This window comes from Gymnoscopelus microlampas, assembly GCF_963454915.1.
Source record: "Gymnoscopelus microlampas genome assembly, chromosome: 3".
Classification (NCBI taxonomy): domain Eukaryota; kingdom Metazoa; phylum Chordata; class Actinopteri; order Myctophiformes; family Myctophidae; genus Gymnoscopelus; species Gymnoscopelus microlampas.
In genome coordinates this window covers 11,817,246-11,844,881 of record NC_139940.1, presented here as the reverse complement: position 1 = coordinate 11,844,881, position 27,636 = coordinate 11,817,246, and the positions used below count along the sequence as shown (strand labels likewise).

Here is a 27,636-nt window from a genome sequence, read left to right as displayed (position 1 = left end):
TAGTTTTAGTCGACGAAATCAACACTAGTAAGTGACACGTGGTAAAATGTGCAAAAAAAACAAAAAGTACACATGAGTCCTTCACTTGAGGTGAGGCACGGTGAGGCCCTCACATTTACTGATAACGTGTCATTTTCACACAAAATGAATCCTATATTGAGTTCCATTCTTCCCGTCCCGCTCCGCAGGTCTGCTGCGATTGGAGGAGCTGGTGCGTCGTTTCCTCATCTCCAGGGAGACGCTGTCAATCAGGATGCTGGATGACAACCTGGACCCCACCCCTCTGCTCAAGGAGATCCGAGATGACAAAGTGGCGACTATCATTATCGACGCCAACGCCTCCGTCTCCTATCTCATCCTCAAGAAGGTCAGGGGTCAGCCGTCACCATGGGGGGGTTGGGTTTTAATGGACAGCGGGTTGGGGGGGGGGGGGGGGGGGGAGTCCACTCCCCTGTTTCTGTGCAGTGGTACTCAAACATTTTCATGCCAAGGATCACCCAAATTGATATGTATTTGGTCGCGGCCCCCCACCTGAAAATATTTTGTGCCAGGGTTCCCCCATAAGAGAAGATTTGAGTAAATTCTGTCAAAAATTATTCACAAATGTTTTAGAAACGAGCGAATCTGCCGGCTCTCGACACGTCGCATCGTGACCCCGTCGTAAGCTTGCAAATAGGTGATAAGAAGCGGCTTGCTACAGTAGCTCTCATGCATTGAAGGAGGCATGAGCTCGGCTCTAGGCTCTCCCTAGGCTGGCAGAGGGAGTGTAGCGCCCAGGATTACTTAGACAATTGGCACTGGGTGAAAAAATGGGTTACAAAATCGTGGAATAAAACATTTTAAAGAAAAAAGCTTGCAAATCTGCTATTTTCGAATAGACAAAGTATGAACAGGGTCGAAGTGATTAAACTGATTTTGATGCTATATATGATAACTTTCCTGGGGGCCCTGTGGAACCTCCTCAAGGACCCCCAGGGGTCCCCGGGACCCGACTTTAAGACCCACACTGATTCAGTGGGAGACAGTGAAGGAGAGAGCCAGTTACTGTACATATGGGTACATGATGTGGGTGCATAGCCGGAGGACTTTAACTGCTTTAGCGTCAACGGCTTGTTGTGGAGAATATACTACGCTACGGCGCGCGGAGGAGAGTGAACCTATACTTCACTGTAACACAATAATGGGGGATAGCCTTGTTTATGTATTCTTGCCTATGGGCTCAGTCATAACTCATTCCTTGGCTAGAGGTTGTTTCAAGTAAAGTGGGTCGAGTCTACTCCACTTTGTATTTAGTGAATTCACGATGGATGGTTTACACACTACTGGAGGGAGAGTCAGTAAAATGGGAGTCGCTGGCAGAATTCGATCCGTGTTCTCGTTAAAGGGGCCTTATTTAGATTTTCTTTATTTTGTATCATATAATATTATGTTATTACAATGTCAGATGTTCATATTATGTAGCTGTCGTGGCAGAAACCTCCTATCTCCATTTTCTAACTTTTTGTGTTTTTTTGGTAAATTGATGCCCTACTTGATCATACTACAGCGCAGGGTTTCTCAAAGTGGGTGCCGTGGCACCCTAAGGCGCCGTGACGCAAGTCCAGGGGTGCCGCGGAATACTTTGATAATATTCGGAATTTCAGTTTAACCACTTAAACCCTCTATACTTAGTAAGACGGACCACCAAGCCTTCTTGCCAAAAATATCAGATCTACAAGCTCACAACGCGTCACGTTGTGACGCGATGTGAGCTTGTAGATCTGATATTTTTGGTGAACGTTCCCCCGAGAATAGGGATGCTGTGGTTAAATGTCAAGTATGGAGTTCTTTTCGATCTGTCGTAATGGAAACTACTATTCTCTCAAGTTCTTCCTCGTGACTCGTAACTGTATCTTAGGGGGTGGAAGATTTACATATTTACGTACCATAATATGACAAATGTAAGGTTTGTCATATTATGTAACAATGTCATTCAGGGGTGCCTTGTAGGGTTGCCAACAGTCCCGTATTAGCCGGGACGCCCCGTATTTGAGCCAAAAGGGGCGTGTCCCGTACGGGACTTTGTTTGTCCCGGACTCCGGTGCAAAGGGAAAAATAAAAAATATATTTATGTTTGCGCACACTGCAGTGTGTCTGGCTGCGTGTTTGTGTGCTGTATGCGAAGGGCGCTAGGACCACTCAGTTGACAGGGCAGGCACAGTGCTCGCACGAGTGCTTGTGTGTGTGTGTGAGATTTTCTCCGGTGGGAACGGCATCATTGTTTGTGTGGCATGTCAGCCTGTTCCCAACCCTAACCCTAACTCTAAAACCGAAATAAAGTAACAAAAAAAGTAACTTTACCCACGGGAAACCCGAAAAAAATCGCGCGCGCGCCCTAGTGCCTTGGATGAAAAGTTTATTTACAGGGGTGACCTGAGACCAAAAAGTTTGAGAACCACTGCTCCAGCGTCACACAAAAGCATCAAAAGTAGCAGATGCACAAGCTCCAAACGTTTTGAGCTTGTGCATCTGCTACTTTTGAATTTTAATCCTTGAAAAGTAACGGTTTCCACCTTGACAGAGACGATACGTAAGCAAAGTTTCAAATAATAATTACTGAGGGTTCATTCCTGTGAGCTTCAAATGATAAAGTTATCCCTGTGAGCAAAAAAAGCTAAAAATTCAGACTGCTCTGAATGCTACAATAGGGGTCCAAGGTTTTTCTCTCCTTTCATAATGTGCTGACGTCAACTGGTGATGGATTCCTTTATGTGGTCAACTGCTCTACCCACGTATTACCTCTGCACACTTCCCATCCAAACACAAAAGGCAGGAACTGATTTGGCTTGTCAGTGGTGGAAAGTAACTAGGTATATGTACTCAAGTACTGTACTTAACACATTGGCTGCCAAGAACACAGATCTGCGTTCTTTAAAAAAAAATATATATATATATATATATTATTATTATTATTTTTTAGATTTGACCCAAAGACCAAGGAGATATGATTTTTCGAAGATTTAGACTCCCATCCACTTCCTTGTTAACTTAAAACTTAAATTCTGTACAGTATCTCGGCTCCTGAGTACTTTTATTTTTTCATTGAAAAAGTCTGGCAGTCTACTGTAGAAAATAAATAAATAATTCTGGCAGCCAATGTGTTAAGAAAAATGTTGAAGTATTTTTATTTGGTAAAAAAATGGTAAATGGTGCATTTATATAGCGCTTCTATCCGAAGCGCTTTACGTCGTGTTAATTGAATTGAATTGAATTGAATTCATACACCGATGGCGGAGGAAACCATGCAAGGCACCAACCTGCTCATCGGGAGCAATTAGGGGTTCAGCGTCTTGCTCAAGGACACTTCGACACTCTAGGGGAGCGCCCCAGCCCGGGATCGAACTGGGAACCTTGCAGTTTTCCAGTTCACTCTACCCGGCCACTCTACCCCTGAGCCACTGCCGCCCCAAATACTCCATTTTACTGGAGTATTTCCAATTTTCAATAATTTTACTTCTACTCCACTACACATCAGAGGTAAATTGTACTTATTAATCCATTATAATTATTTGACAATTTCAGTTACTAGTTACATTGTGAATTTTGATTATTGTTACAACACATGCATTAACCACAGTAGAAAACAAAAACGAGCACTCTCAGCCTGTATATAATGCAGTTTGCCGGGTGCATGGCTCACGAAGATTCACATTAAGAAAGCAATAGCCAGCACTCCGGAGTCCTCCTGGTACTTTTAATTCATATGTGCACGGGACAGACACAGCAAACATCTAAGCATTAACCACTTCAGCCAATCTGCAAGCTCACGACGCGTCGCCATGTGACACGTAGTGAGCTTATAGATCTGCTATTTTCAAAAGATTTGTACACATTTTATACATTTGAAAACAAAGAAAACATTGTGAGTATTTTAACTTTTGGTACTTTAAGTATGTTTTGATGCCAATACTTTTATACCTTTGCTCAAAGTACATTCTTTATTCCGAACTTTTACTTGAAATAGACTTAGATATGTTTCTATACTGCGGTATTGATACTTTTACTTGGGTTCAAGCAGAGGCTGAAACAAGGGGATTGCATAAAGAGCCAGTATAAGACAAGTAAGTGAGGTTCTTCAACTGTGAATCACCCTCTTTAGAGGCAAAATATGCATTCAGAATCGAAGGTCTTAGCCACTTGACCAACAATAAGCCGGTCAAGTGCTGGAAGCTATATTGTCTCGAGTCTCCTACGTGGATGTATATGCATCACTGTATCATAACAGTGCGATGGCCTTTTTAATATTCTAACCTATGGGCTATAACTCCACACAAAGGCTATATGGTTTGCTGCCCCCAAAGTCTTCCACATGCTATTATGCAGGAGTTGGACCGCATACAATATACAGTATGTTCTGCACACAGTAATCTATTCAATGATTATTCACGTTATTCACCCCTGGGCTGGCATTTCTTCTCCATGGGGCCCCCACGCATACAGCATGCAGCATGCTGACCTGGGCTTTCAATGCGGTATATATACAGTCGTGGGAAATGCAAAAAGCTATCCTTTCTGTATTGTTGTACCCGATGGGTGAAAATTCAGGCTACATTAGTCAAGGTACACGCGGGCCTTATCGGACACCCAAAACATGTCTCGAAAATGTCCGGAGGCTACCAAGATTTGCGATTGTTTTTCTTAGAAATATACATCTATTTTTACATTCAGCGCCCGCGGAGTTCTTAAGCCATTAAATCCTGGAACGCATCTGTGTCATTTTTTGATTTGATCTAAAAAAGCTTTATTTTACACTTTTGGCTATTCAAAAATAGCAGATATACAAGCTCATAGCGCGGCACCGAGTGCCGCGCTATGAGCTTGTAGATCTGCTATTTTTGAAAAATCGTGAAAATGTGTGCAAATCTTTGAATATATATATTTTTAAAGCGAACATTTTTAACTAAAACTTTGCTTCTGGGGGTCCCTGGAACAAAACATTTTGAAATGGGGGTCCGCGGCCAAATACATATCATTTTGGGGGTCCTTGACATGAAAAGTTTTGAGCACCACTTATATAGAAACATACGTTTCTTCAGAAAACCAAAGACATTTGTAGAATCGGCTCTTAAAGGGTTAAGGAGAGAGAAAGAGAGCAGTTTGTACCGGAGGGAGTCTGCAAAAAAGCAGTAACGATGACTTACAGTGTATAGTGGAACGTCACACGCGCGTGCGTGCGTGTGTGCGCGCGCATGTGTGTGTGTGTGTGTGTGAGACACACAAAAAGCACATCTCTCTTCATTGGGGATGCGGTGCAGATGTTATAGGCTGTCCTGTTGTACCAAAGGACTGCATGCAGGCTGTGATTCATGCCTGATGCTGGCCTGTGGTGGAACGGCAGACACCTGCACTGTGTGAGTCAGTGTGGGGCGGAATATGCATGGGGGGGATGTGAGCGACCACACCACACCACACCACACCACACCACACCACACCACACCACACCGCACGCCCTCAGCCAAATGTCACACCATTCTGCCTGATGACGGAAGGCTGTGATTAACGTATGTTCTCTCTCTCCCTCTCCCTCTGTCTCTCTCTCCCTCTGTCTCTCTCTCTCTCTCTCTCTCTCTCTCTCTCTCTCTCTCTCTCTCTCCTCTATGCCTCTGTCTCTCGCTCTGTCCTGCATTGTCCCCCAACTGTCTTTCTTGTTCTCTCTCTCTCTCTCTCTCTCTCTCTCTCTCTCTCTCTCTCTCTCTCTGTCTCTCTCCCCATCACACACACACACACACACACACACACACACACACACACACACACACACACACACACACACACACACACACACACACACACACACACACACACACACACACACACACACACACACACACACCATATTTGTCCTTCTTTGCTTGCTCTCTCTCTCCCTCTCTTACCCCCCTCTCTCTCTCTCTGTTTAATGCATCCACACTTTCTCACCTCCTTCCCTGACTTTCCTTCTCTCTCTCTCTCCTCATTGCTCTCTCTCCTTTTGTCCTCCTCCCCTCTCTTTCGCCAATTCTTTCCATATCTCACATCTCTCTCTTATTCTCTCTCTCTCTCTCTCTCTCTCTCTCTCTCTCTCTCTCTCTCTCTCTCTATCTCTCTCTCTCTCTCTCTCTCTCTCTCTTTGTTCCTCTTACCTTATCCTACAGGCATCAGAGCTGGGGATGACGTCAGCATTTTACAAGTACATCCTAACCACCATGGTAAGAGCACAACAGTCCTCTCCTCTCCTCTCCTCTCCTCTCCTCTCCTCTCCTCTCCTCTCCTCTCCTCTCCTCTCCCATCCTATTCTGACTTGCACTTCAAGTCTGCCCACTCACTATAGGCCTCTCTGTGAGCTCAGAAAAGAAGAGGAAGTGATGCACATGCAGGCGTCATTTCAGAACAAAAAGTGACCACTTGAACCCTCTAGACTTAGTAAACTGGACCTGTACTTGCACCGCTTTTGCCAAACAAGCTCACAACGTTGCGACGCATTGGTCCTTTCAGTAATGGTGTATTATATATACCATGTGTGTGTGTGTGTGTGTGTGTGTGTGTGTGTGTGTGTGTGTGTGTGTGTGTGTGTGTGTGTGTGTGTGTGTGTGTGTGTGTGTGTGTGTGTGTGTGTGTGTGTGTGTGTGTGTGTGTGTGTGTGTGTGTGTGTGTGTGTGTGTGTGTGCGTGCGTGCGTGTGTGCCACAGCCTAGAAGAAGCCTTTATAACTAAGGTGTCGAAGTATCAACTGCTAGAGCTGACCATGTCGCAACTGGGCTACAACTGTAAACTTTTAGTTTTCATATTTGGCAGCCTGGGCCATGTTCATACGCTCGTTGTTAGAGGCCTTCAAGATGGCTGGTCTCTCAAAGAGAAAAGCCAAACAGCTAGCAAAATATTGCTCAGTGTCAGCTATTGGCAGTCGTGCTAGTTGTAGACGGCGCTGCTATCTGTACCCTTAAGCTGTATACTGACTGTTTGGCCCTACAGTACGTGTGTGTATAACTGTAACTGTGATTGCCTTTGTCGGCACTTATGCCGTAGTAACCCACAGTGTCAAACTGCACTACCAGTATTTGTGTCCTTTAGACCTTGTATTTATGTGGACATAAATAAAGAATTCAAGTGTGTGTGTGTGTGTGTGTGTGTGTGTGTGTGTGTGTGTGTGTGTGTGTGTGTGTGCGTGTGCGTGTGTGTGTGTGTGCAAAGAACATGACAGTTAAAACATAATAATTGCCTATAGTGACATTCTCAACATAAGGACACCAGGTTGAAAGTGGCTTAATGAACGTATGATTACAGGCAAGGAAACGCACACAGAGCCGATCTATAATTCAGAGAACATTTGCATAAAAGTACAGTATTGTAGGGTAATGTGAACGCTAAGGGAGGGGCAGTCACCGTCCCCATGGGACCCAGACTGATGCCTCTGAAGTGATGTACAGTAGAGGGAAGGAGAGAGAGAGAGTTAGTGATGTACAGTAGAGGGAAGGAGAGAGAGAGAGAGGTGGTGAGAAAGTATGATGGAAGAGAAACGAAAGGAGAAAGGAAGGGGAGCAAGATTTGAGCTAAAAAAGCATTATTTTACACTTTGGCTATTCAAAAATAGCAGATCTACAAGCTCATAGCGCGGCACCGAGTGCCGCGCTATGAGCTTGTAGATCTGCTATTTTTGAAAAATCAAGAAAATTTGGGCAAATTGAATATATATATTTTTTTAAAGCAAACATTTTTAACTCAAATCTTTGCTTCTGGGGGTCCCTCGAACAAAATACTTTGAGATGGGGGTCTGCGGCCAAATACATATCATTTTGGGGGTCCTTGACATGAAAAGGTTTGAGCACCACCAATCGTACAGTAGAGGGAAGGCGAGAGAGAGAGAGGTGGTGAGAAAGGATGATGGAAGAGAAAGGAAAGGAGAAAGGAAGGGGGAGCAAGAACAGAGCGAGAGAGAGAGAGGTGCAGGACGGTATAAAAGGGCAGTGGTAGACAGTAACTAAGTATATTTATGTGAGTACTGTACTTAAGTACATTTTTCTGTTTTTTGCAAGCTCATGACTTTGTACACCATGCTATATTTCAAATAGAAATATTGTACTTTTGAAACAGCCGATCTTGTGGATATGCTATTTTCTTGTAGATCTGCTATTATGTGCTATTTTCACTTTTTTTGGCAGAAAATGTCAATACTGAGACGCATTGATATTAAAAGAAAAATGTACTTACCGGTAGTAATTTGTACTTTTGAGTATTTACTTGAGTTTTTGTCCACCACTGTAAAAGGATACAGGAGGGAAAGAAAAAGAGAGGGACAGAGATTGACTGACTGATTGATTGACTGATTGATTGATTGATAGATTGATTGATAGATTGATTGATTGATAGATTGATTGATTGACGATTTCTAACCCTACAGGCAGTACAATGAGCTAAACACACGCCAAATGGACACAAAAACGCCAGAGGCCTGATTCCACTGTAGTCCATTCGTTCAACTGCACAAAAAACTAAATAAAAGAGTGCAACAAAACCAACTACACAACTATATAGAAAAACTAAATATACAGATATAATTCATGAGAGATAGCGAGAGAGAGAGAGAGAGAGTGTGTGTGTGAGAGAGAGAGAGAGAGAGTACGATGTGAGGAATGGAACAGCACAAGGCTGTGTTAGTGGGCGAGTAGGGAAAGATAAAGTGAATAAATGGGAGGTTGTGTGAGGTGAAGGCGACCACATTACATTGTCTCTTTTCTCTTTATTCTTAGTTTCTTCCGCCGCTGTCAGCCGGCCTCTGTAGCTGCTTTTTACGCTGTTTTCATCTGCCTTCTTTGTGACACTCTCCTTTCCTTAGGAACCAAGTATATTTATTTACTCCAGTACTGCACTTAACTCATTCCCTGCCTAGAACGACTAAAACGACTTCTGTCCCATAAGCCATGCCTGCCTAGAACAACTAAAACAACTTTAAAAAATACATTTAAAAAAAGACTTTTTTTTTTTTTTTTTTTTTTACCCAAAGACCAAGGAGATATGATTTTTTGAAGATCTAGACTCCCATCCACTTCCTTGTTAACTTAAAACTTAAAAATTCTGTATCTCGGCTCCTGAGTACTTTTTTTTTTCAATGAAAAATCTTGGCAGTGGGCAAACGTGGCCAGAAATAATTCAGGCAGTGAATGAGTTAAGTACAATTTTGAGATACTTTTACTTTACTTGAGTATGTGAAGAGTGAAGTATCTGAGAAGACACGTAATAGTGTTCTTCACACATATCTACAACAAGGCTCCATCCAGGTTGTTTGGACCGGTCTCAGTGACAAAAGTCACTTTCTCTCGGTCGCGAGAGAACGGCAGTCAACCGTCCCGATACTCTAAAGGTTTTTCCCGACCCAAAATGACCCTGGTTATCTCGTAGTCTGAGGCTGAGCCCACCTTAATACAATACAGGGTTCAAGTGGTTTTAAAAGTAATTTTCGGTTTCATTGTAACCTTTGACCTTCTTGCGTTAATCCCAGGACTTCCCCCTGTTGAGGCTGGACGACATCGTGGACGAGCACTCCAACATCGTGGGCTTCTCCATGTTCAACACCACCCATCCTTTCTACCTGGAGTTCATCCGCAGCCTCAACCTGTCCTGGAGAGAGGGCTGTGACCTCACCTACCCCGGCCCCGCGGTCAGTACGCTCCCTTTTTTTTAAACTTAATTTTATCCCACGATTTTGTAACCCCATTTTTTACACCAAGTGCCAATTGTCTATGTAATCCTGGACACTACCTTCCCTCTGCCAACCTAGGGAGGCCAGGGCCGAGCTCATGCCTCCATCAGTACGCTCCCTTAACGCACATACACACACGCACACATTTTTGTGTTACTGTACTATTTTAAAACAGCAATTTGATGAATGCCATTTTTTTTTTTATGTTTTGCCATTTTTAACCCTCACCGTAAAGCGGAAAATAGACGATCTACAAGCTCTAAATGCTTAATCCTAAACCTAGCCTCAAGCTTTCCCTAATTGTGAGGCATAAAAACAACCATTTATCTTGTGAGCACCAGGCAAATTGCCCTCACAATGTCTAGTTCTCGAATTGTACTATAATTGTGGGGGACGTTTGGCTCTCACAAGTAGCCTACTGTATACAGTAGTAATACAAGTACACACACACACACTCGCACGCGCGTGCGCGCACACACTTGCGCGCGCACACACACACACACACACACACACACACACACACACACACACACACACACACACACACACACACACACACACACACACACACAAGCTTATATACACATTTGCATTCAGCTTGCACATTCATGAATCAGTCAATTTCACTTACACATGAATGCAGAATGTTGTGTACGCTCAGTCACCTACACAATGGACACATGACTTGCATTATACACAGTCACAGATTGTTGCCATTTTTTATCCTAAACCTAAAGCAGTAAATGGCCGATCTACAAGCTCACACCAGGTCGCACTGTGTGCATAAATATGTTGCAGAGCTTGTGGATCAGCTCAAAATATGTTTGAGATGGGGGGACCGCAGCCAAATACGTTTCATTTTGGGGGTCCTTGACATAAAAAAGTTTGAGAATCACTGCTCTAACTAACCCCAACCCCCAACCTGAATCTTAACCCATTAAGACCTGGGACGCATCTGTGTCATTTTAGATTTCTTTGGGCTATTCAAAAATAGCAGATCTACAAGCTCATAGCGCGGCACCGAGTGCCGCGATATGAGCTTGTAGATCTGCTATTTTTGAAAAATCTTGAAAATGTGTGCAAATCTTTGAATATATAGTCTTTTAAAGCGAACATTTTTAACTCAAATCTTTGCTTCTGGGGGTCCCTGGAAAAAAAAACACTTTTTAGATGGGGATCCGTGGCCAAATACATATCATTTTGGGGGTCCTTGACATTGAAAAAATGTGAGAATCACTGACAGCAACATAGCTTTTTTCAAAACAACTGTTGAAGACATTTTGTAGAATCGGTCTCAGGTCTTAATGGGTTCATCCTAATTGCAAGCCAAATCTTTTTTAATCATAAAACAACCATTTCTCTTGTGGTGGTGGTCCTCACAATTTGTCTATGTCTCAAACTCTATATACTTGTGGGGACGTTTGGCCCTCACCAGCACCCCCCGGCCCCCGCCAGAGAGTGATGTAAAAGCCTTGTTTACTCTCGCCAGACAGCAGCGTTTAGCACATAATGTCTAATTACATCATTTCCACCATCAGTAATTTCATTTTGCAGCTAAGTAGATTCAGACCAGGCGTTTGGCGTGAACTTAATGTGTATTGATGTTCTCTTTCTCTGTTTCCCCACATCTCTCCCCCCCCCCTCTCTCTCTCTCTCTCTCTCTCTCTCTCTCTTTCTCTCTCTCCTCGACTTCTCCTTATCCCTTCGTTCCTTCCCTCTAATCACACCTTACCCTCTTCCGCACCCCCCCCCCCCCCCCCAAACAGTTCATTTTCATTCTTCCCCTACACTCCTCTCATCCCTCCTCCGCTCTCTCCTCTCTTCTTCTTTTCTCACATTGAAGAGCGTTGAGAGCTTGTAGATCGGCTGTTTTTGTTACTCTTGTATGATACTGTGGTATGACGGGGTAGGGCGTTAATATACCAAAAAACAGCAAAAGTTGAAATATGGAGATTTGACAAGTTTTCAGCCCGATAGCAACCATATGCTGTAGTACAGATATAGGGTACTTGCATGTATTATAATAGAGATATATAGAAAATCTTCTTCCTACTCCTTTTTGATGTGCTAGTATGACATTTTTATTTGTCCTTTTTACTTGTAACAGAGTATTTCTACATTGCAGTATTGATACTTTTACTTAAGTAAAACAATAAAACAATAAAACAAGAGTACTTTTTCCACCACTGATGTTTTTTTATTTTTTATTTGCATGTTCGAAATAAAGATGATCAAATCAAATCAAATCCTCTCCCCCCTCCCTCCCCTCTCTGGCTGGTCTGTGTCTCTCACCATTAACCCCTCCCTGCCTTCCACAGCTGTCGTCGGCGCTGATGTTTGACGCGGTGCATGTGGTGGTGGGGGCGGTGCGGGAGTTGAACCGCAGCCAGGAGATCGGAGTGAAGCCGCTCAGCTGCACCTCGCCTCAGATCTGGCAACACGGGACCAGCCTGATGAACTACCTGCGCATGGTTGGTTTGTTTTGTTGTTTGTTTTCACTTCGCAAAACTGTTGTTTAAAAAAAGATACATCAGAGGGAGAGAGAGCCTGAAAGCCCTCCAGGGGCTAGAGGAGTGGTTTTCTGCAGGAAAATGTTTTACAGTCAAATGATACAGTACACACACCTGTTACAGAGAACATTCATAGTCGTGTCAGATACACGACTATACATGTCATACAGATACAGATACAGTCAGTGGTGGAAAGTAACTAAGTTCATTTACTTAAGTACTGTACAATTTTGAGGTATTTGTACTTTACTTGAGTATTTCCAATTTCCAATACTTTTACTTCTACTCCACTACATCTCAGAGGCAAATATCGTACTTTTACTCCACTACAATTACTTGAAAACTTTAGTTACTAGTTACTTTTCAGATATAAACTATGATATAATGAAACCTACAGTAACCACTTTAGCCCTATTTTATACCTAGGCTATTTGAAAATAGCAGATCTACAAGTTCACAACGCGTCGCGATGCGACGCGTTGTGAGCTTGTAGATCGGCTATTTTCAAATATTTAGTACTTTTACTTTTGGCACTTTAAGTACATTTTGATGCCAATACTTTTGTACTTTTATTCAAGTAAATTTTGAATTCTGGACTTTTAACATAACGGAGTATTTTTATATTGCAGTATTGGTACTTTTACTTAAGTAAAGAATTTCAGTACTTTTTCCACCACTGGATACAGTAAAGAAAAGAAAAGAAAATATACTGTGGTACAGTATACCAAGAAAAAGAAACAGCAAGAGCAGTACATATCAATAGTAGAAGCCATAGGCCCAACGGACTAGACCCCTTGGGAAAATACTGAATAGACCCAGCTTAACTAATATGGAACATATTTGGTGCCAGAGTCTTATTAAAACAGGGTACATCTAGTGCTGGCATTCTTTACCGTTTACGCTGATATGTTAAGCGCTGTAGTGGCCACGACGAGGACGCGGATGTAAACAAAGGGTGCGTGTACGATGGTCGATGGTCCCGTCTAACGCCTGGAACAATAACATCTCTCACGCGAGCAGCCATTGCGGAGTGATCGCGCACCGAAAATGGCTCGTTTTCACCACTGTAAAAAGTTAAGGAGATCCGGAGGTTTTTATCAAGGAGATGAGTGGACGGAAGCCAGGTTTTTTGGCACCGATCCACATCTGTCCCTTCCATTTTAGAGGATCTACAAAGTTGCTTGGAACTAAAGTTTTCAAATAGTTCTAGTGGAGTAAAAAGTGCAACATTTGCGTCTGAGATGTAGTAGAGTAGAAGTATAAATCATCCCAAAAAAAAGTATACTCAAGTAAAGTAAAAGCACTTCAAAATTGTACTTACAGTTTTTTCACGATTGTTAACACACGTTTTTCAAAACAATAGCGGCTTTCTCAAAACTGCCCACACAAAACTGAAAACCTCACACACAAAATGCTAAACCCTGACACTCCCTTCGCAAGATGATTTGCCATCAAATCTCTTAACTGTTCACAAAATGGAACTCGTGTTTTCATTTGGTACACACAGCCATATTTTCAAATGACACACACATACCATTCATTACGCATTGGTTCTCAAAGTGGGGTCCGCGGACCCCCAGGGGTCCTTGGGGGGGTACCAGGGGGTCCCCAGCAAAATGTGTTAATATAGCGTCACAATAATTTTAACCTTTTATACTTTGGCTATTCAAAAATAGCAGATATACAAGCTCATAGCACGGCACCGAGTGCAAATCTTTGAATATATATATTTTTAAAGCGAACATTTGTAACTCAAATCTTTCTTCTGGGGGTCCCTGGAACAAAATATTTGAGATGGGGGTCCGCGGCCAAATTCATATCGTTTTGGGGGCTTGGCATGAAAAGGTTTGAGAACCGCTGCATTACAGTACACACAACTAAGCATTTGATGCACACTACCAAGCATTTACAGCACACTGCAGGGCAAAATTGAAAACACAATCATATAAATGGAACACACCATATGAATGACAATGACTCTGTAGAATGAGACATTTCTCCTTTTGTAAAATGACCCAGTGTAGGCCTGCCTTTTTCATGGTCAAACATAAAACAGCACACAACAGCGCCCAAAAAAAGTTGTATTTCGGTACATGATTTAGGCATCACGCCTCGGGTTCCTGTCTGGCCAGAGGGCCTCATCTGCATCACAGGGCAATGTTCTCCCTGTCCAAGCAGCGTTGTAAGAAATCGAAGCCCTGACAGGCCTCAACACTGACATCGCCACAAGCCTCCTCCATGGCCTGGAGGAGTGGGACCCGGCTCTGTGGGTTCCGTTCATATACCTTCCACCTCCAAGCTCTGAAAATAACCCCTCAAAGGGATTCAGGAAAGGAGAATAAGGTGGAAGATATTGAACTGAAAAATGTGGGTGGTCCTGGCCCCTGGGACCACTCACACACTTTGAGCAGCCCCGGTGGAAGCTCATTGTCCAAGATGAAAATTTGCTCACCAGACCTGAATGTGTAGAGCAGTGGTTTTCAACCAGTGGTCCGGGGACCACCAGTGGTCCTTGAGGGAGTACCAGGGGGTCCCCAGCAATATTAGTTAACATAGCGTCACAATCATTTTAACCACTTAGCTTTGGCTATTCAAAAATAGCAGATCTACAAGCGCTATGAGCTTGCAGATCTGCTATTTTTGAAAAATATTGAGTATCTTTGAGTATATATATATTTTTAAAGCACATTTTTAATTCAAATATTTGCTTCTGGGGGTCACTGGCACGAAACATTTTCAGATGGGTGTCCGCGGCCAAATGTATATCAATGTAGGGGTCCTTGGCATGAAACAGGTTGAGATTTGAATATGTGTGTGTTGTAGGTTGATGCTTTGAGATTTCACATGAGAAGTGTGTGCAACAACTGAACATTGTGTGTAGTGTTTGGACAGCAAGGTGATAATGTTTATTTGTTTATTTGTTTATTTATAAGGATCCCCATTAGCTGTGCCCTGAAGCACCGCTAGTCTTCCTGGGGTCCGCATCTAAGAACAATACATTTTACAAACATGTGTCATACATTTAAAAACAAATTACAAAAAGGAAAAAACAAAACAAAAACAAAAAGCAACAAACAGAAACAAATCATAAACATAAAAAGAAAAAATATATGTATTTGGCTATGTGATCCATTCACATTGTGCTATGGAACACATAAGATTAATTAAAAACAGTTTAAAAAATATATATGTATATATATATATATATATATATATGTAATGTCAATGTAACTGACATCAGAGTGTAAAGAAGGAAAGTCGGAGTCTAACGCAGACAAGGGAGTGTGAAGTAGTGTCAAATTGGGTCGAGCGATTAGTACATGAAGTGAAGGGTGTGCAAATTGTGCTTTTTGTGTGTTAATAATCGTGAAAAACTGTAAGCACAGTACTTGAGTAAATGTGCTTAGTATACCTGCTTAGTTACACACACAATGTGCTTTGTTGCACTGTTTAGTTACACTGCAAGCTACTGTAGCACGCAAGTTAACCCATTAAGTCCTGGAACTGTGTCATTTTTAGATTTGAGCTAAAAAGCTTTATTTTACACTTTGGCTATTAAAAAATAGCAGTTATACAAGCTCATAGCGCGGCACCGAGTGCCGCGCTATGAGCTTGTAGATCTGCTATTTTTTGAAAAATCGTGAAAATGTGTGCAAATCTTTGAATATATATATTTTTAAAGCGAATATTTTTAACTCAAATCTTTGCTTCTGGGGGGTCCCTAGAACAAAATATTTTGATGGGGGTCCGCGGCCAAATACATATAATTTTGGGGGTCCTTGACATGAAAAAGTTTGAGAACCACTGATGCAGAAACATACGTTTTTCAGAAAACTGTTGGGATTTAGGAGACATGTAGAATCGTCTTCAGGTCTTAATGGGTTAATCTGCAACACAGACTGTATGTGCGTAGTCTGTGTTGCTTGTCTACATACAGTATGTGTGGACATGCATGCTGGTATTGTAGTAGCATGTGGTGGTGTGTGTGTATCATTTATTATGTATGTGTGAGTGTGTGTGCGTGTGTGTGTGTGTGTGTGTGTGTGTGTGTGTGTGTGTGTGTGATCCTTTGCCCGCCCACGCTCCCTGCTGAGAGGATCAGCTTTTAAATCAGCCGTGTACGACAAAATCATATAATTATACTAGAGGACATGCCATATGTCCTAGTCACACATTATGCCTAGACGCGCTAAGTGAGACCCACACACATCCATGCATACGTACTGTCGCCGGGCAGAAACCTTGTATCTCCATATTTCAACTTTTTATGTTTTGATTTTTATAAATTAACGACCTACTTCGTCGTGCAAGAGTGTCGCACAAAAGTAGTGAAAATAGCCGATCTACAAGCTTGTAGATCGGCTATTTTCACTCTTTAACCCATTAAGACCTGTAACGCATCTGTGTCACTTTTTCATTTCTTTTACACTTTGGCTATTGAAAAATAGCAGATATACAAGTAGATCTGCTATTTTTGAAAAATCGTGAAAATGTGTGTAAAATATATATTTTTTTAAGGCGAACATTTTTAACTCAAATATTTACTTCTGGGGGTCCCTGTAACAACATATCTTGAGATGTGGGTCCGCGGCCAAATACGTATCATTTTGGGGGTCCTTGACATGAAAAAGATTGAGCACCATTGATATAGAAACATACGTTTTTCAGAATACTGTTGGGATTTAGGAGACTAGAATAGAATTAGAATCGGCTTCAGGTCTTAAAAATGTTTGTAAAATAGTCATTAAAAAAAAGGAACAGTTTTGGACATACAAGGTTTCCAACGACGATGATGGTTAACTCACATGGGGACAGAGAGATGGTACAGTGTGTGAGGTGTCACTATGGGGACCTTGGCATGGCTGCTGGCTGTTTGAAGTGGGCTTTCAATTAATTCTTCACATCTTCTCTTCTAGTGCCACTCAACATACGTAACACATGCATTAACCTCAGCCCACTCCCTCCATATGTTCTCATGCTGCTTCTGCTGCTGTACACCGCTCCTGTTTAGTTCGCTACAGTCAGGGTTGCCAGATCTGCTTATTATAATTTCCCTGCAAGATTTTATTTGAAAATAGCCGATCTACAAGCTCACAACGCGTCGCGATGCGACGCGTTGTGAGCTTGTAGATCGGCTATTTTCAAATAGCTGATGTATATGTTAAAAGTGCTCGTGTGGCCCATAGTCGCTTCTTTTGGGCGGGTTTTCCTAGACCTGGTTGCTTGTTTCTCTCACATAATCTGGCAACACTTGACTACAGTACTACATACGTGCAACAGTTAATAGAAATGATTGATTTTTTTATCGATTATACAAAGGTAATCGGTAATCGACATAATATAATAATCAATGAAATACTCAATCCCTATTTTTGGGCATGTCGTTATAGGCAGAAAGCTTCAAAACGTAAAAAAAAAATAAAAAAGCCAATTTACAAGCTCACAACGCATCACATCACGACCCGTTGTGAGCTTGTAGAGCTGCTATTTTCAGTATTTCTGCACGACACCGCTGTGTGATAAAGAATAAAATGGGGCTTCAGTGGTCAATCAATTTATTGATAATGTGTATAAAAAAAATAAAAACAATGTTTAAAAAAACTTTTTTTTAAACTTAAAACATTTTTTTTTATTAATTGGAAAAGTAATCAATTTATTAATTGCTAAGGAAATAATCAATAGTTGCAGCCCTACTACACACCACCAACGCATCTGTCTGTAGTAGTAACAACATCATAGTACCAGTAGTGATAATAATAGTAACAGTAGTGGCAGTGGTAATAAAAGTACAGTCATAGTAGCAGTAGTAGCAGTATAGTGGTAACAGTTGGCAGGCAGAGGCTCAGGAGGTAGAGTGGTTCTGTGGGAATAGGAAGGTTCCACAGTTTTGGATCCCCACGGTTCCTGGCATCATGTCATAGTGTCCTTGAACGAGACGCTGAACCCATGGCATGGTGCCTCGCACGCCCGGCTGCCTCCACCCACCGTCAGTGTTGTGATTGGCTGAATGTTAATCATACTTTTGTAAAGTGGTTTGAAAACGCGATGCCAAGTAAATGCAGACTGTTTAACCCATTAAGACCGGGAACGCATCTGTGTGTCATTTTTAGATTTCTTTGGCTATTCAAAAATAGCAGATCTACAAGCTCATAGCGCGGCTATGAGCTTGTAGATCTGCTATTTTTGAAAAATATTTTTTGCAAATCTTTGAATATATATATTTTTAAAGCGAACATTTGTAACTCAAATCTTTGCTTCTAGGGGTCCCTGGAACAAAATATTTTGAGATGGGGGTCCACGGCTATATACATGTCATTTAGGGGGTCCTTGACATGAAAAAGTTTGAGACCACTGATATAGCAACTTTTTTTCAAAGTACTGTTAGAAAACTGACTTAGAAGACATTTTGCAGAATCGGCCTCAGGTCTTAATGGTTTAATAGGAGTGGTGATAGCAGTAGTAACAGCATTTAATTGTTTTTAATTGTGTTTGATTTTATTTAGTATTATTTTATTTGAATTAAGCTTTATTTAATTCTTGGAGGGCACATTGACGACTGAGCTATCCCAAGAATATAAGGGAGACGAGTGCCAACTGAAGATTATTCCATGTGCGACGCGCATTCTATTTGTACGCAGTCCGAGCTAACTCGAGGAGAACCTAGAAAACAAACAGGTCCATTCCTGTGAGCGGGTGAAGTACTGTATACTGTAAGTGCCAGAGTTCCTGTATTTAGGAGAGAAGTAAGGTAATACTGTAGGTCTAGATTTTATATAAACAAAATGGCAATGCTGGTCCCTCCTAACAGAAAGAGATGTTTGGTTTTGGTGGTGGATGCTGTTGTATTTATCACCGGTAATAAGTCTGAGAGCAGAATGATTGAGTGCATCTAAGGCAGTGGTTTTCAACCAGTGGTCCGGGGACCACCAGTGGTCCTTGAGGGGGTTCCAGGTGGTCCCCAGCTAAATGATGGAGAGTTGGTACCAAATGGACCCTTATAATGTAGATCTTTAACTCATGAGGGCGTAAAATGAAACCAAATGGACCCTTACGGGTCCATTTGGTTTCATTTTACGCCCTCAAGAGTTAAATTATTGTTAAACATCTGCATTACTTAATTAAATAATCGTTATTTTCATCAACGTTTGCCTGTTATCTCTCCTATGGTACCAACATCAATACAGTATGGAATTGTGGACGAAATCTCATCCAACGATAACAAAATATTGTACGTTTTGGGTCTGAGAGTCTAAATCTCATCAAACGGTGGTCCGTGGCTCAAATGCCCGACCTTGGTATGAAAATGGTTGAAAACCACTGATCTAAGGCACTAAAAGTACAAATGGATGGATTTCTACGTTCAACAAAAACATTCCTGAGTGAGGCAATGGCTGTGCATAATGTAGCATAGAGTAAAAGTCCTATGTGAACTGCACAATATGTTCAGCCTTCAGCTATATTATTGTGTATTGATTTTACTAACAGTATAGTAGCTGATCTGATAACCCCTCCAGTGCTGTTATAGTACTTACTGTAGATGAAACACTGATTCGGAACCCATTTTTGGGTTGTGAGTCAATTATTATTTCAAAACATATCCACACAAAAAAAACATACAGTACACATTGAGATCGATCTTTTAAGAAATATAGTGAAAATAGACGATCTACAGGCTCACATCGGCTAGTTTCACCATCAAATAGGGCTTAAGTGGTTAATTCATAATGTGTTTTTCTCAGTTTTAGTCCCGGAGGACAAACAAAAAGTTAGTTTGGGTCTCAACTGACAAAGTTTGGGAACCCCTGTGATAGACACTAGAGTCTGCTGATTTGCTTTTGTCCATAACAACCACTCTAACTAATATGCCTGTCTGTGTGTTTGTTCCTTGTCATCTCCCATCTGTGTGTGTGTGTCCGTGTGTGTCTCTCATGGACGACCTGTGGACGGACTGGCCTGCGCTCCATCCCTCATTGTCTCCAGCCCACCTGTCCCACATCAGTCTGTGTTATAGACAACCGCATGGGGCGTGTTCCATTGTCATCTCATCGAACATTCATCTTAGCTCTGCTGCGCTATCACTGCCTGCCTGGGGCACAGAGTGTTCTGGACTGAGTGACTGAGTGACTGTGTGTGTGTGTGTGTGTGTGTGTGTGTGTGTGTGTGTGTGTGTGTGTGTGTGTGTGTGTGTGTGTGTGTGTGTGTGTGTGTGTGTGTGTGTGTGTGAGAGAGAATGACAGTAAAGTGTTTAGTAAAGAAGTGTTGACTCACTGTGTGTCAGTCTATTTGATTCCATCTGTCTCTCTCACTCTCTCTTCAGTTTAATTCATACTTCAGTGCTCTGCAGGTCTCGCTTGCCGGAACGGACAGATTTTCAAGCTGTGCGTCACGTCGCTTGCTTGAAACTCAGTTATGTTCGGCGAGTGTACACCATCGTGCAGCAAAGTATAATAGTCTTAACAATCACTTTCTCCCTGGATGTCTGATCTGATATCTTTCTCTGGGGATACGATTATCTCACCTTAAGCCCCATTCATACTTCGTTGCACGTCTCGTGTCGCATGCCGACAAAATAGCCGACATACAAGCTCACAGCGTGACGCATTCGCGCCGCGTTGTGAGCTTGTAGATCTGCTAGACACTGTCGTGGGACGGAGCATACAGTAAATTAGGCTTAAGTCTACACACCTCATTCTCTCTAGTCTTTCTATTCCTCTTCATTTCTTCTCTCTCTCTCATCAAACTACATAGTATCGGTTTACTTAATCAGATGCATAGCGCACAGAACATTGTTTAACTTCATGCAGAATGGTGCAGATGAGGTATTTATCTTGTAATCTCTTCTTCTCTTTTCCTCTGTTTTCCTTCAATACCTCCCTCCCTCCCTCCCTCACTCTCTTCTTCTTATCATCCATCTCTGCTCACCACTTCTCCCATGCTCTTGTTTGTTTGTTTCTCTCTCTCTCTCTCTCTCTCTCTCTCTCTCTCTCTCTCTCTCTCCCAGGTGGAGTATGATGGCCTGACGGGGCGGGTGGAGTTCAACAGTAAAGGTCAGAGGACCAACTACACCCTGAGGATCCTGGAGAAGCACCGTGGAGGACACAAAGAGGTGAGGAGACACTCCCCCCCGCTGTTATCACACAGGTAGCCAGCCAGCCTGACAGGCAGCTGTCACCTGTTACCATCCGTCCCCGGGCAGGATTTGTGGATTCGCGACCATACTGTGATTGGTGGAGGCCAAAAGCATAGTGACATTAAAGAGATAGTTCACCCCCAAAATGACTTTTTTTCTCTCGATTAGGCAGCGGTTCCGGTAGGAGACACAAAGAATCGTCTTGTGTCTCCTACCGGAACCGCTGCCTACCGGTCCACTGGTCATCAAATTATTGGTTTAGGAATGCGACAAAAACATAAAAAATATCCATGAATTCAAGTCTCCATGGGGTGACTAATCGATAGAAAAACTTTTTTTGGGTGAACTGTCCCTTTAAACTCTGTTTGGTGTAGGCTAACTACACTCTGCTTCACGTAGCGGAATTTGTGGAGCCGTGTTCATTATTTTTCAATAACCAGGATCATCCCGCTTTCCCGCGGCCATTCGTCATGTTAATTTCTTTTTAGTGGCATTTCGTAGGGAGAAATCGCCATCTCCAGCAAATAGGACAAACTTTGTCTCTTTCTAGCTATAGGCCCACAGATGATTCAAGCAATTTCAGCTGTGCCTTTGTGGGACGTCCCGTTTCAAATATGTTAATTGAGCAATTGTCAACTCATTCTTCTTACAGTACATATTCATCTTCTTTAAAAAAAAAAGCGATTTCCTTTGAGCTTTCCTTTACCCCAAAATACAAACAAGATATAATAAAGCAACACACTCAATAACAGACATTTTTCAAACGTCGTTCAAATTCAAATGCTACTTTGAAATGAAAATAAGAGCAAAATAATACACAGTAACCGACCAAAGCAGTCCAACCAACCTAAAAGTATTAACCCATTGATACCTGGAACGCGTCTGTGTCACTTTAGATGTCTTTGGCTATTCAAAAATAGCAGATCTACAAGCTCATAGCGCGGCACCGAGTGCCGCGCTATGAGCTTGTAGATCTGCTATTTTTGAAAAATCGTGAAAAAAGAAAATTGGGGATTAAAAAAAAAAAAAAAAATAGGATTTAGAAGACATTTCTAGAATCCCCTCAGGTCTTAAAGGGTTAAGTAAGTAAGTAAGTAGGTTGGAGAGGCTTATTGTCAGTATCAGCCAGAGCGCGGTAGTCTTTCCCCCCGCAGTAAGCTAGGCCCCTGGGAAGAATATAGATACCAAATCAAAATATTCCCCAAAACATATTCCTCTATTTTATCTGCTATTTTCACTTGTTTAGAAAAACTAATTGTTCATTAACCACGCAGAGTCCCTCAGGGCTCTATCTATACTAGTGGCATTTCAGTTTTATGTTATTGTTGGGAAAGCTTTCACTGAAAATAGTGAAAGCTTGTCGATCTGCTATTTTCCAGCAAAAGCTTGCTCAGTATGGATGCTGGGGTTTAAGTGGTTAATGGCAATCGAGGCAAAATGTCTTCTAAAATCCTAACAGTCTTCTGAAAAACGTATGTTACTATATCAGTGGTGCTCAAACTTATTCATGTCAAGGACCCCCAAAATTATATATATTTATCCGTGGACCCCCATCTAAAAATATCTTTTCCAGGGACCCCCCAGAAGCAAAGATTTGAGTTACAAATGTTCGCTTTAAAAAAAGATATCTTCAAAGATTTGCACACATTTTCAAGACTTTTAAAAAATAGCAGATCTACAAGCTCATAGCGCGGCACCGCGCTATGAGCTTGTATATCTGCTATTATTGAATAGCCAAAGTATGAAATAATGGTTTAAGTGGTTACACAAATGTCTTAATGGGTTAAAATGTCCCTCCATGTCCAAGCACTTTTTCTGAAAGCTATTATTTCCCTTTGTCTGGAAGGCGTTGACACTATAAGGTTTCCTCAACAGCATCCACAGTTGTTGTTGTTGTGGTTTCCGCCAGACCATTGATCTTTGCATTATGAGCTTTAATTCGAGCACTTATCTCAGCCATAGCGCTATGCTTTCAGCGTCGCTATCTCTCTCTTCTCAGCGCACCAGTCATGCCAGCAATTTCTTTCTCGTGGATCCTATTACAAATGTATTGCCTTAAAGAAATGTGCAGTAGCTCAGAATGCATTGCACGTCGTTGCTGAGACTTGCTTGAGAGATGCTGTGGTGCAGTGGTTCTCAAAGTGGGGCCCCCAGGGGTCCTTGGGGGGGGGGGGTCCAGGGGGTCCCCAGCAAAAGTAGTTAATATATAGCATCACAATCCTTTTAACTACTTTATTCATTTATATGTTGTGGAACCAGAGTCGGTAAACATAATGGCCGTCGCTGCTATGCTCTATAGCAGTGGTTCTCAACCAGTGGTCCGGGGACCACCAGTGGTCCTTGAGGGGTTTCCAGGGGGTCCCCAGCCAAATTAAGTTAGGAACCAAATTGACCCTTATGTGTTTGTAACTCTGAGAGTGTACGGGTCCATTTGGTTCCATTTGTAAACTCTCCGAGTTAAATGAACGCTGATGATGATGAGAGTGCCAAGAGTCCCTGGCACATCTTTTCAAATGGGGGTCCCTGGGCTAATATGTGTCAATTTGGGGATCCTTAACGCGAAAAAGGTTGAAAACCACTGCTCTATAGCGATTAAAACTTCCCGGGTGTCCGTACTCTCGAGGTTAATCACACCCCCGTCATGTCAGAGACTTAGGCCTTTTGGGATTCTTTCTTGTTGTCTGCATTTTCGGTCTAATTTGTTAACTCATACTGTATGAGGTATGAAGCATCCCAAAAACACAAGCTCCACGAGTGTATTACACAAAGAGTAGCTGGTTTTAGTTTAAAAGTAGTTTTGTTATGAAAACTTTACGAGCTACTGAGAGGCGTGTCCTAACTGCTCAACACTCAACAGCTCTCCCGATATCACAAACTGAATGAAGTACTCTGTATATAATCACAAAGCTGCTACAAAACTTTCATGGATACATTTAGCAATCCATGCATCCACACTTTTCATATACTGTACATGTTTAAGCCACGAAGCAGGCACAAAGCTGCAGTTGTTGCTATGGTGATAAGTCATGGCCATATAAACTCTAATCCACACGCACATACACAGATTTTATTTCTCTAACATAAAGATACTAAAATCTTCTCTGGGTGTGTGTGTGTGTGTGTGTGTGTGTGTGTGTGTGTGTGTGTGTGTGTGTGCATCTGGCTGCACTGGCAGTTTATGTCCTTTGTACAAGGCGTTCTTGTACTTCTGTTTATGTGGACATAAATAAATATTTCAAATGTGTGTGTGAATGTGAGCGTGCGTTTATGCAGTACGTATATATCGTGTATATATAGCAAACCCCCAGGGGAAAACAGAACCCTTAGGGAAGGCAGAGCCCACTGGTGGTGATGGGATCATGACGCCCATAAAATGATCTTAAAAAGGAACATAATGTTAACTGGAATTATGCGATTCCTTGGAGACAGTTGGGGAATAGCAGCATACTGTAGCAGAGCAGACAGCAGAGAGAAAGCGGTCAATATTGCACTCATGTCCATAGGATTACTTCTTGAAAAGGCATAAAGGTTATGCTATTGACCCACACCACATGATTATGCCAGACAGACGCCATAGATAGAAAGATACAGTAGCTGGATAGATGGATTGAGATAAATAGATAGATAGATAGATAGATAGATAGATAGATAGATAGATTGAGATTGAGATTGAGATTGATAGATATAGATTGAGACAGATGGATGGATGGAGATAGATAGACTAGGCATAGATAGATAGATAGATAGATAGATAGACAGATAGACAGATAGACAGATAGATAGATAGATAGATAGATAGATAGATAGATAGATAGATAGATAGATAGACAGATAGACAGATAGATAGATAGATAGATAGATAGATAGATAGACAGATAGACAGATAGACAGATAGATAGATAGATAGATAGATAGATAGACATAGATAGACATAGATAGATATAGATAGATAGATAGACATAGATAGATAGATAGATAGACTAGGCATAGATACAGTAGATAGATAGATAGATAGATAGATAGATAGATAGATAGATTGATATAGATTGAGATTGATAGATATAGATTGAGACAGATGGATGGATGGAGATAGATAGACTAGGCATAGATAGATAGATAGATAGATAGATAGACAGATAGACAGATAGACAGATAGACAGATAGATAGATAGATAGATAGATAGATAGATAGATAGATAGATAGATAGACATAGATAGATATAGATAGATAGATATAGATAGATAGATAGACATAGATAGATAGATAGACTAGGCATAGATACAGTAGATAGATAGATAGACATAGATAGACATAGATAGATAGATAGACATAGATAGATATAGATAGACATAGATAGATAGATAGACTAGGCATAGATAGATAGATAGACAGATAGATAGATAGATAGATAGATAGATAGATAGATAGATAGATAGATAGATAGATAGATAGACATAGATAGATATAGATAGATAGATAGATAGACATAGATAGATAGATAGACTAGGCATACATGTAGATACAGTAGATAGATAGATAGATAGATAGATAGATAGATAGATAGATAGATAGATAGATAGACTAGGCATAGATACAGTAGATAGATAGATAGATAGATAGATAGATAGATAGATAGATAGATAGATAGATAGATAGATAGACATAGATAGATATAGATAGATAGATAGACATAGATAGATAGATAGATAGACATAGATAGATAGATAGACTAGGCATAGATACAGTAGATAGATAGATAGATAGATAGATAGATAGATAGATACGATAGATAGATAGATAGATAGATAGATAGATAGATAGATAGATAGATAGATAGATAGATAGATAGATAGATAGATAGATAGATAGATAGATATAGATAGATAGATAGATAGATAGATAGATAGATATAGATAGATAGATAGACATAGATAGATAGATAGACTAGGCATAGATACAGTAGATAGATAGATAGATAGATAGATAGACGAGGCATAGATAGATAGATAGATAGATAGATAGACGAGGCATAGATAGATAGATAGATAGATAGATAGACATAGATAGATAGATAGATAGATAGATAGACATAGATAGATAGATAGACTAGGCATAGATACAGTAGATAGATAGATAGATAGATAGATAGATAGATAGATAGATACGATAGATAGATAGATAGATAGATAGATAGATAGACAGATAGACAGATAGACAGATAGACAGATAGACAGATAGATTGATAGACAGATAGATTGATAGACAGATACCGCAGGAGAAATTCAGGCGCCAGAGACAGCACATCAGTAAAAGTCACAGATACAGGGCAAAGAAGTACAGCAGAAGTACAGCAGAAGTACAGAAGAAGAATAACACAAAGTCAATGCGAGGGTCTGACTCTTGCCTTCGTTGGTGGTTGACACTATGCCGTGTCAGCAATATGTGAAACAAACAGAAACATGCTAATGTATGGAAAATCCAATGTCGTTTTAGCATATTTGCTGTCGGGAAGCGATATCTACTTCCTGGTGATTCTAGTTGAAACACAAACAACAAGGTTTCTTCTTTGGCTGAGGCCCGCGGTAGCATCGTATAAACACCGGTGTGTGCATATAATTAACCCATTAAGACCGGGAACGCATCTGTGTGTCATTTTTAGATTTCCTTGGCTATTCAAAAAGAAGAATCGTGAAGATTCGTGGCAAACTCTTGGATTATATATTTTTTTAAAGCGAACATTTGCAAAATATTTAGGTACAGGAACCCCCAGAAGCATAGATTTGAGTTTAATAAAAATAAGAAAAAAAATCAAATATTTGCACAACTTTTCATTATTTTTCAAAAATAGCAGATCTACAAGCTCATAGCGCAGCACTCGGTGCCGCGCTATGAGCTTGTATATCTGCTATTTTTGAAAAGCCAAAGAAATCTAAAAATGACACACAGAAGCGTTCCCGGTCTTAAAGAGTTAACTCAACACAAGACACAGAGCGCTGCGGGGTTGAATGTCACACTCCTCTGTTACACGCACATTTCTGAGACAATAATTATCCGGTGAAATAAGCATGTGCTGTACTGTACGTACTGTACATCAACAAGCGAGGCAGCCTGGTAAGCAGCGTATAAACAAGCGCATCCAGTGACGCTGTCGCTGGATGCGCTTGTTTAACCCATTGAGACCTGAAGCCGATTCTACATGTCTCCTAAATCTCAACAGTTTTCTGAAAAACGTATGTTTCCATATCAGTGGTGCTCAATCTTTTTCATGTCAAGGACCCCCA

The 27,636-nt window shown here is 41.3% G+C and overlaps 1 protein-coding gene across 2 annotated transcripts in view; it reads left to right on the top strand.

Annotated features, from left to right (window-relative positions):
• Positions 1-27,636, top strand: part of grik5 (glutamate receptor, ionotropic, kainate 5) — a gene marked incomplete at its 3' end in the record, with an annotated part of 104,079 nt that overhangs the window by 35,123 nt on the left and 41,320 nt on the right. For both annotated transcript variants that reach the window (XM_084053281.1, XM_084053280.1), the window contains exons 5-9: positions 189-367; positions 6,174-6,227; positions 9,514-9,672; positions 12,033-12,185; positions 21,226-21,330. In XM_084053281.1, coding sequence (XP_083909407.1) covers positions 189-367; positions 6,174-6,227; positions 9,514-9,672; positions 12,033-12,185; positions 21,226-21,330 — 650 coding nt within the window. The remainder of the gene's footprint in view (positions 1-188; positions 368-6,173; positions 6,228-9,513; positions 9,673-12,032; positions 12,186-21,225; positions 21,331-27,636) is intronic.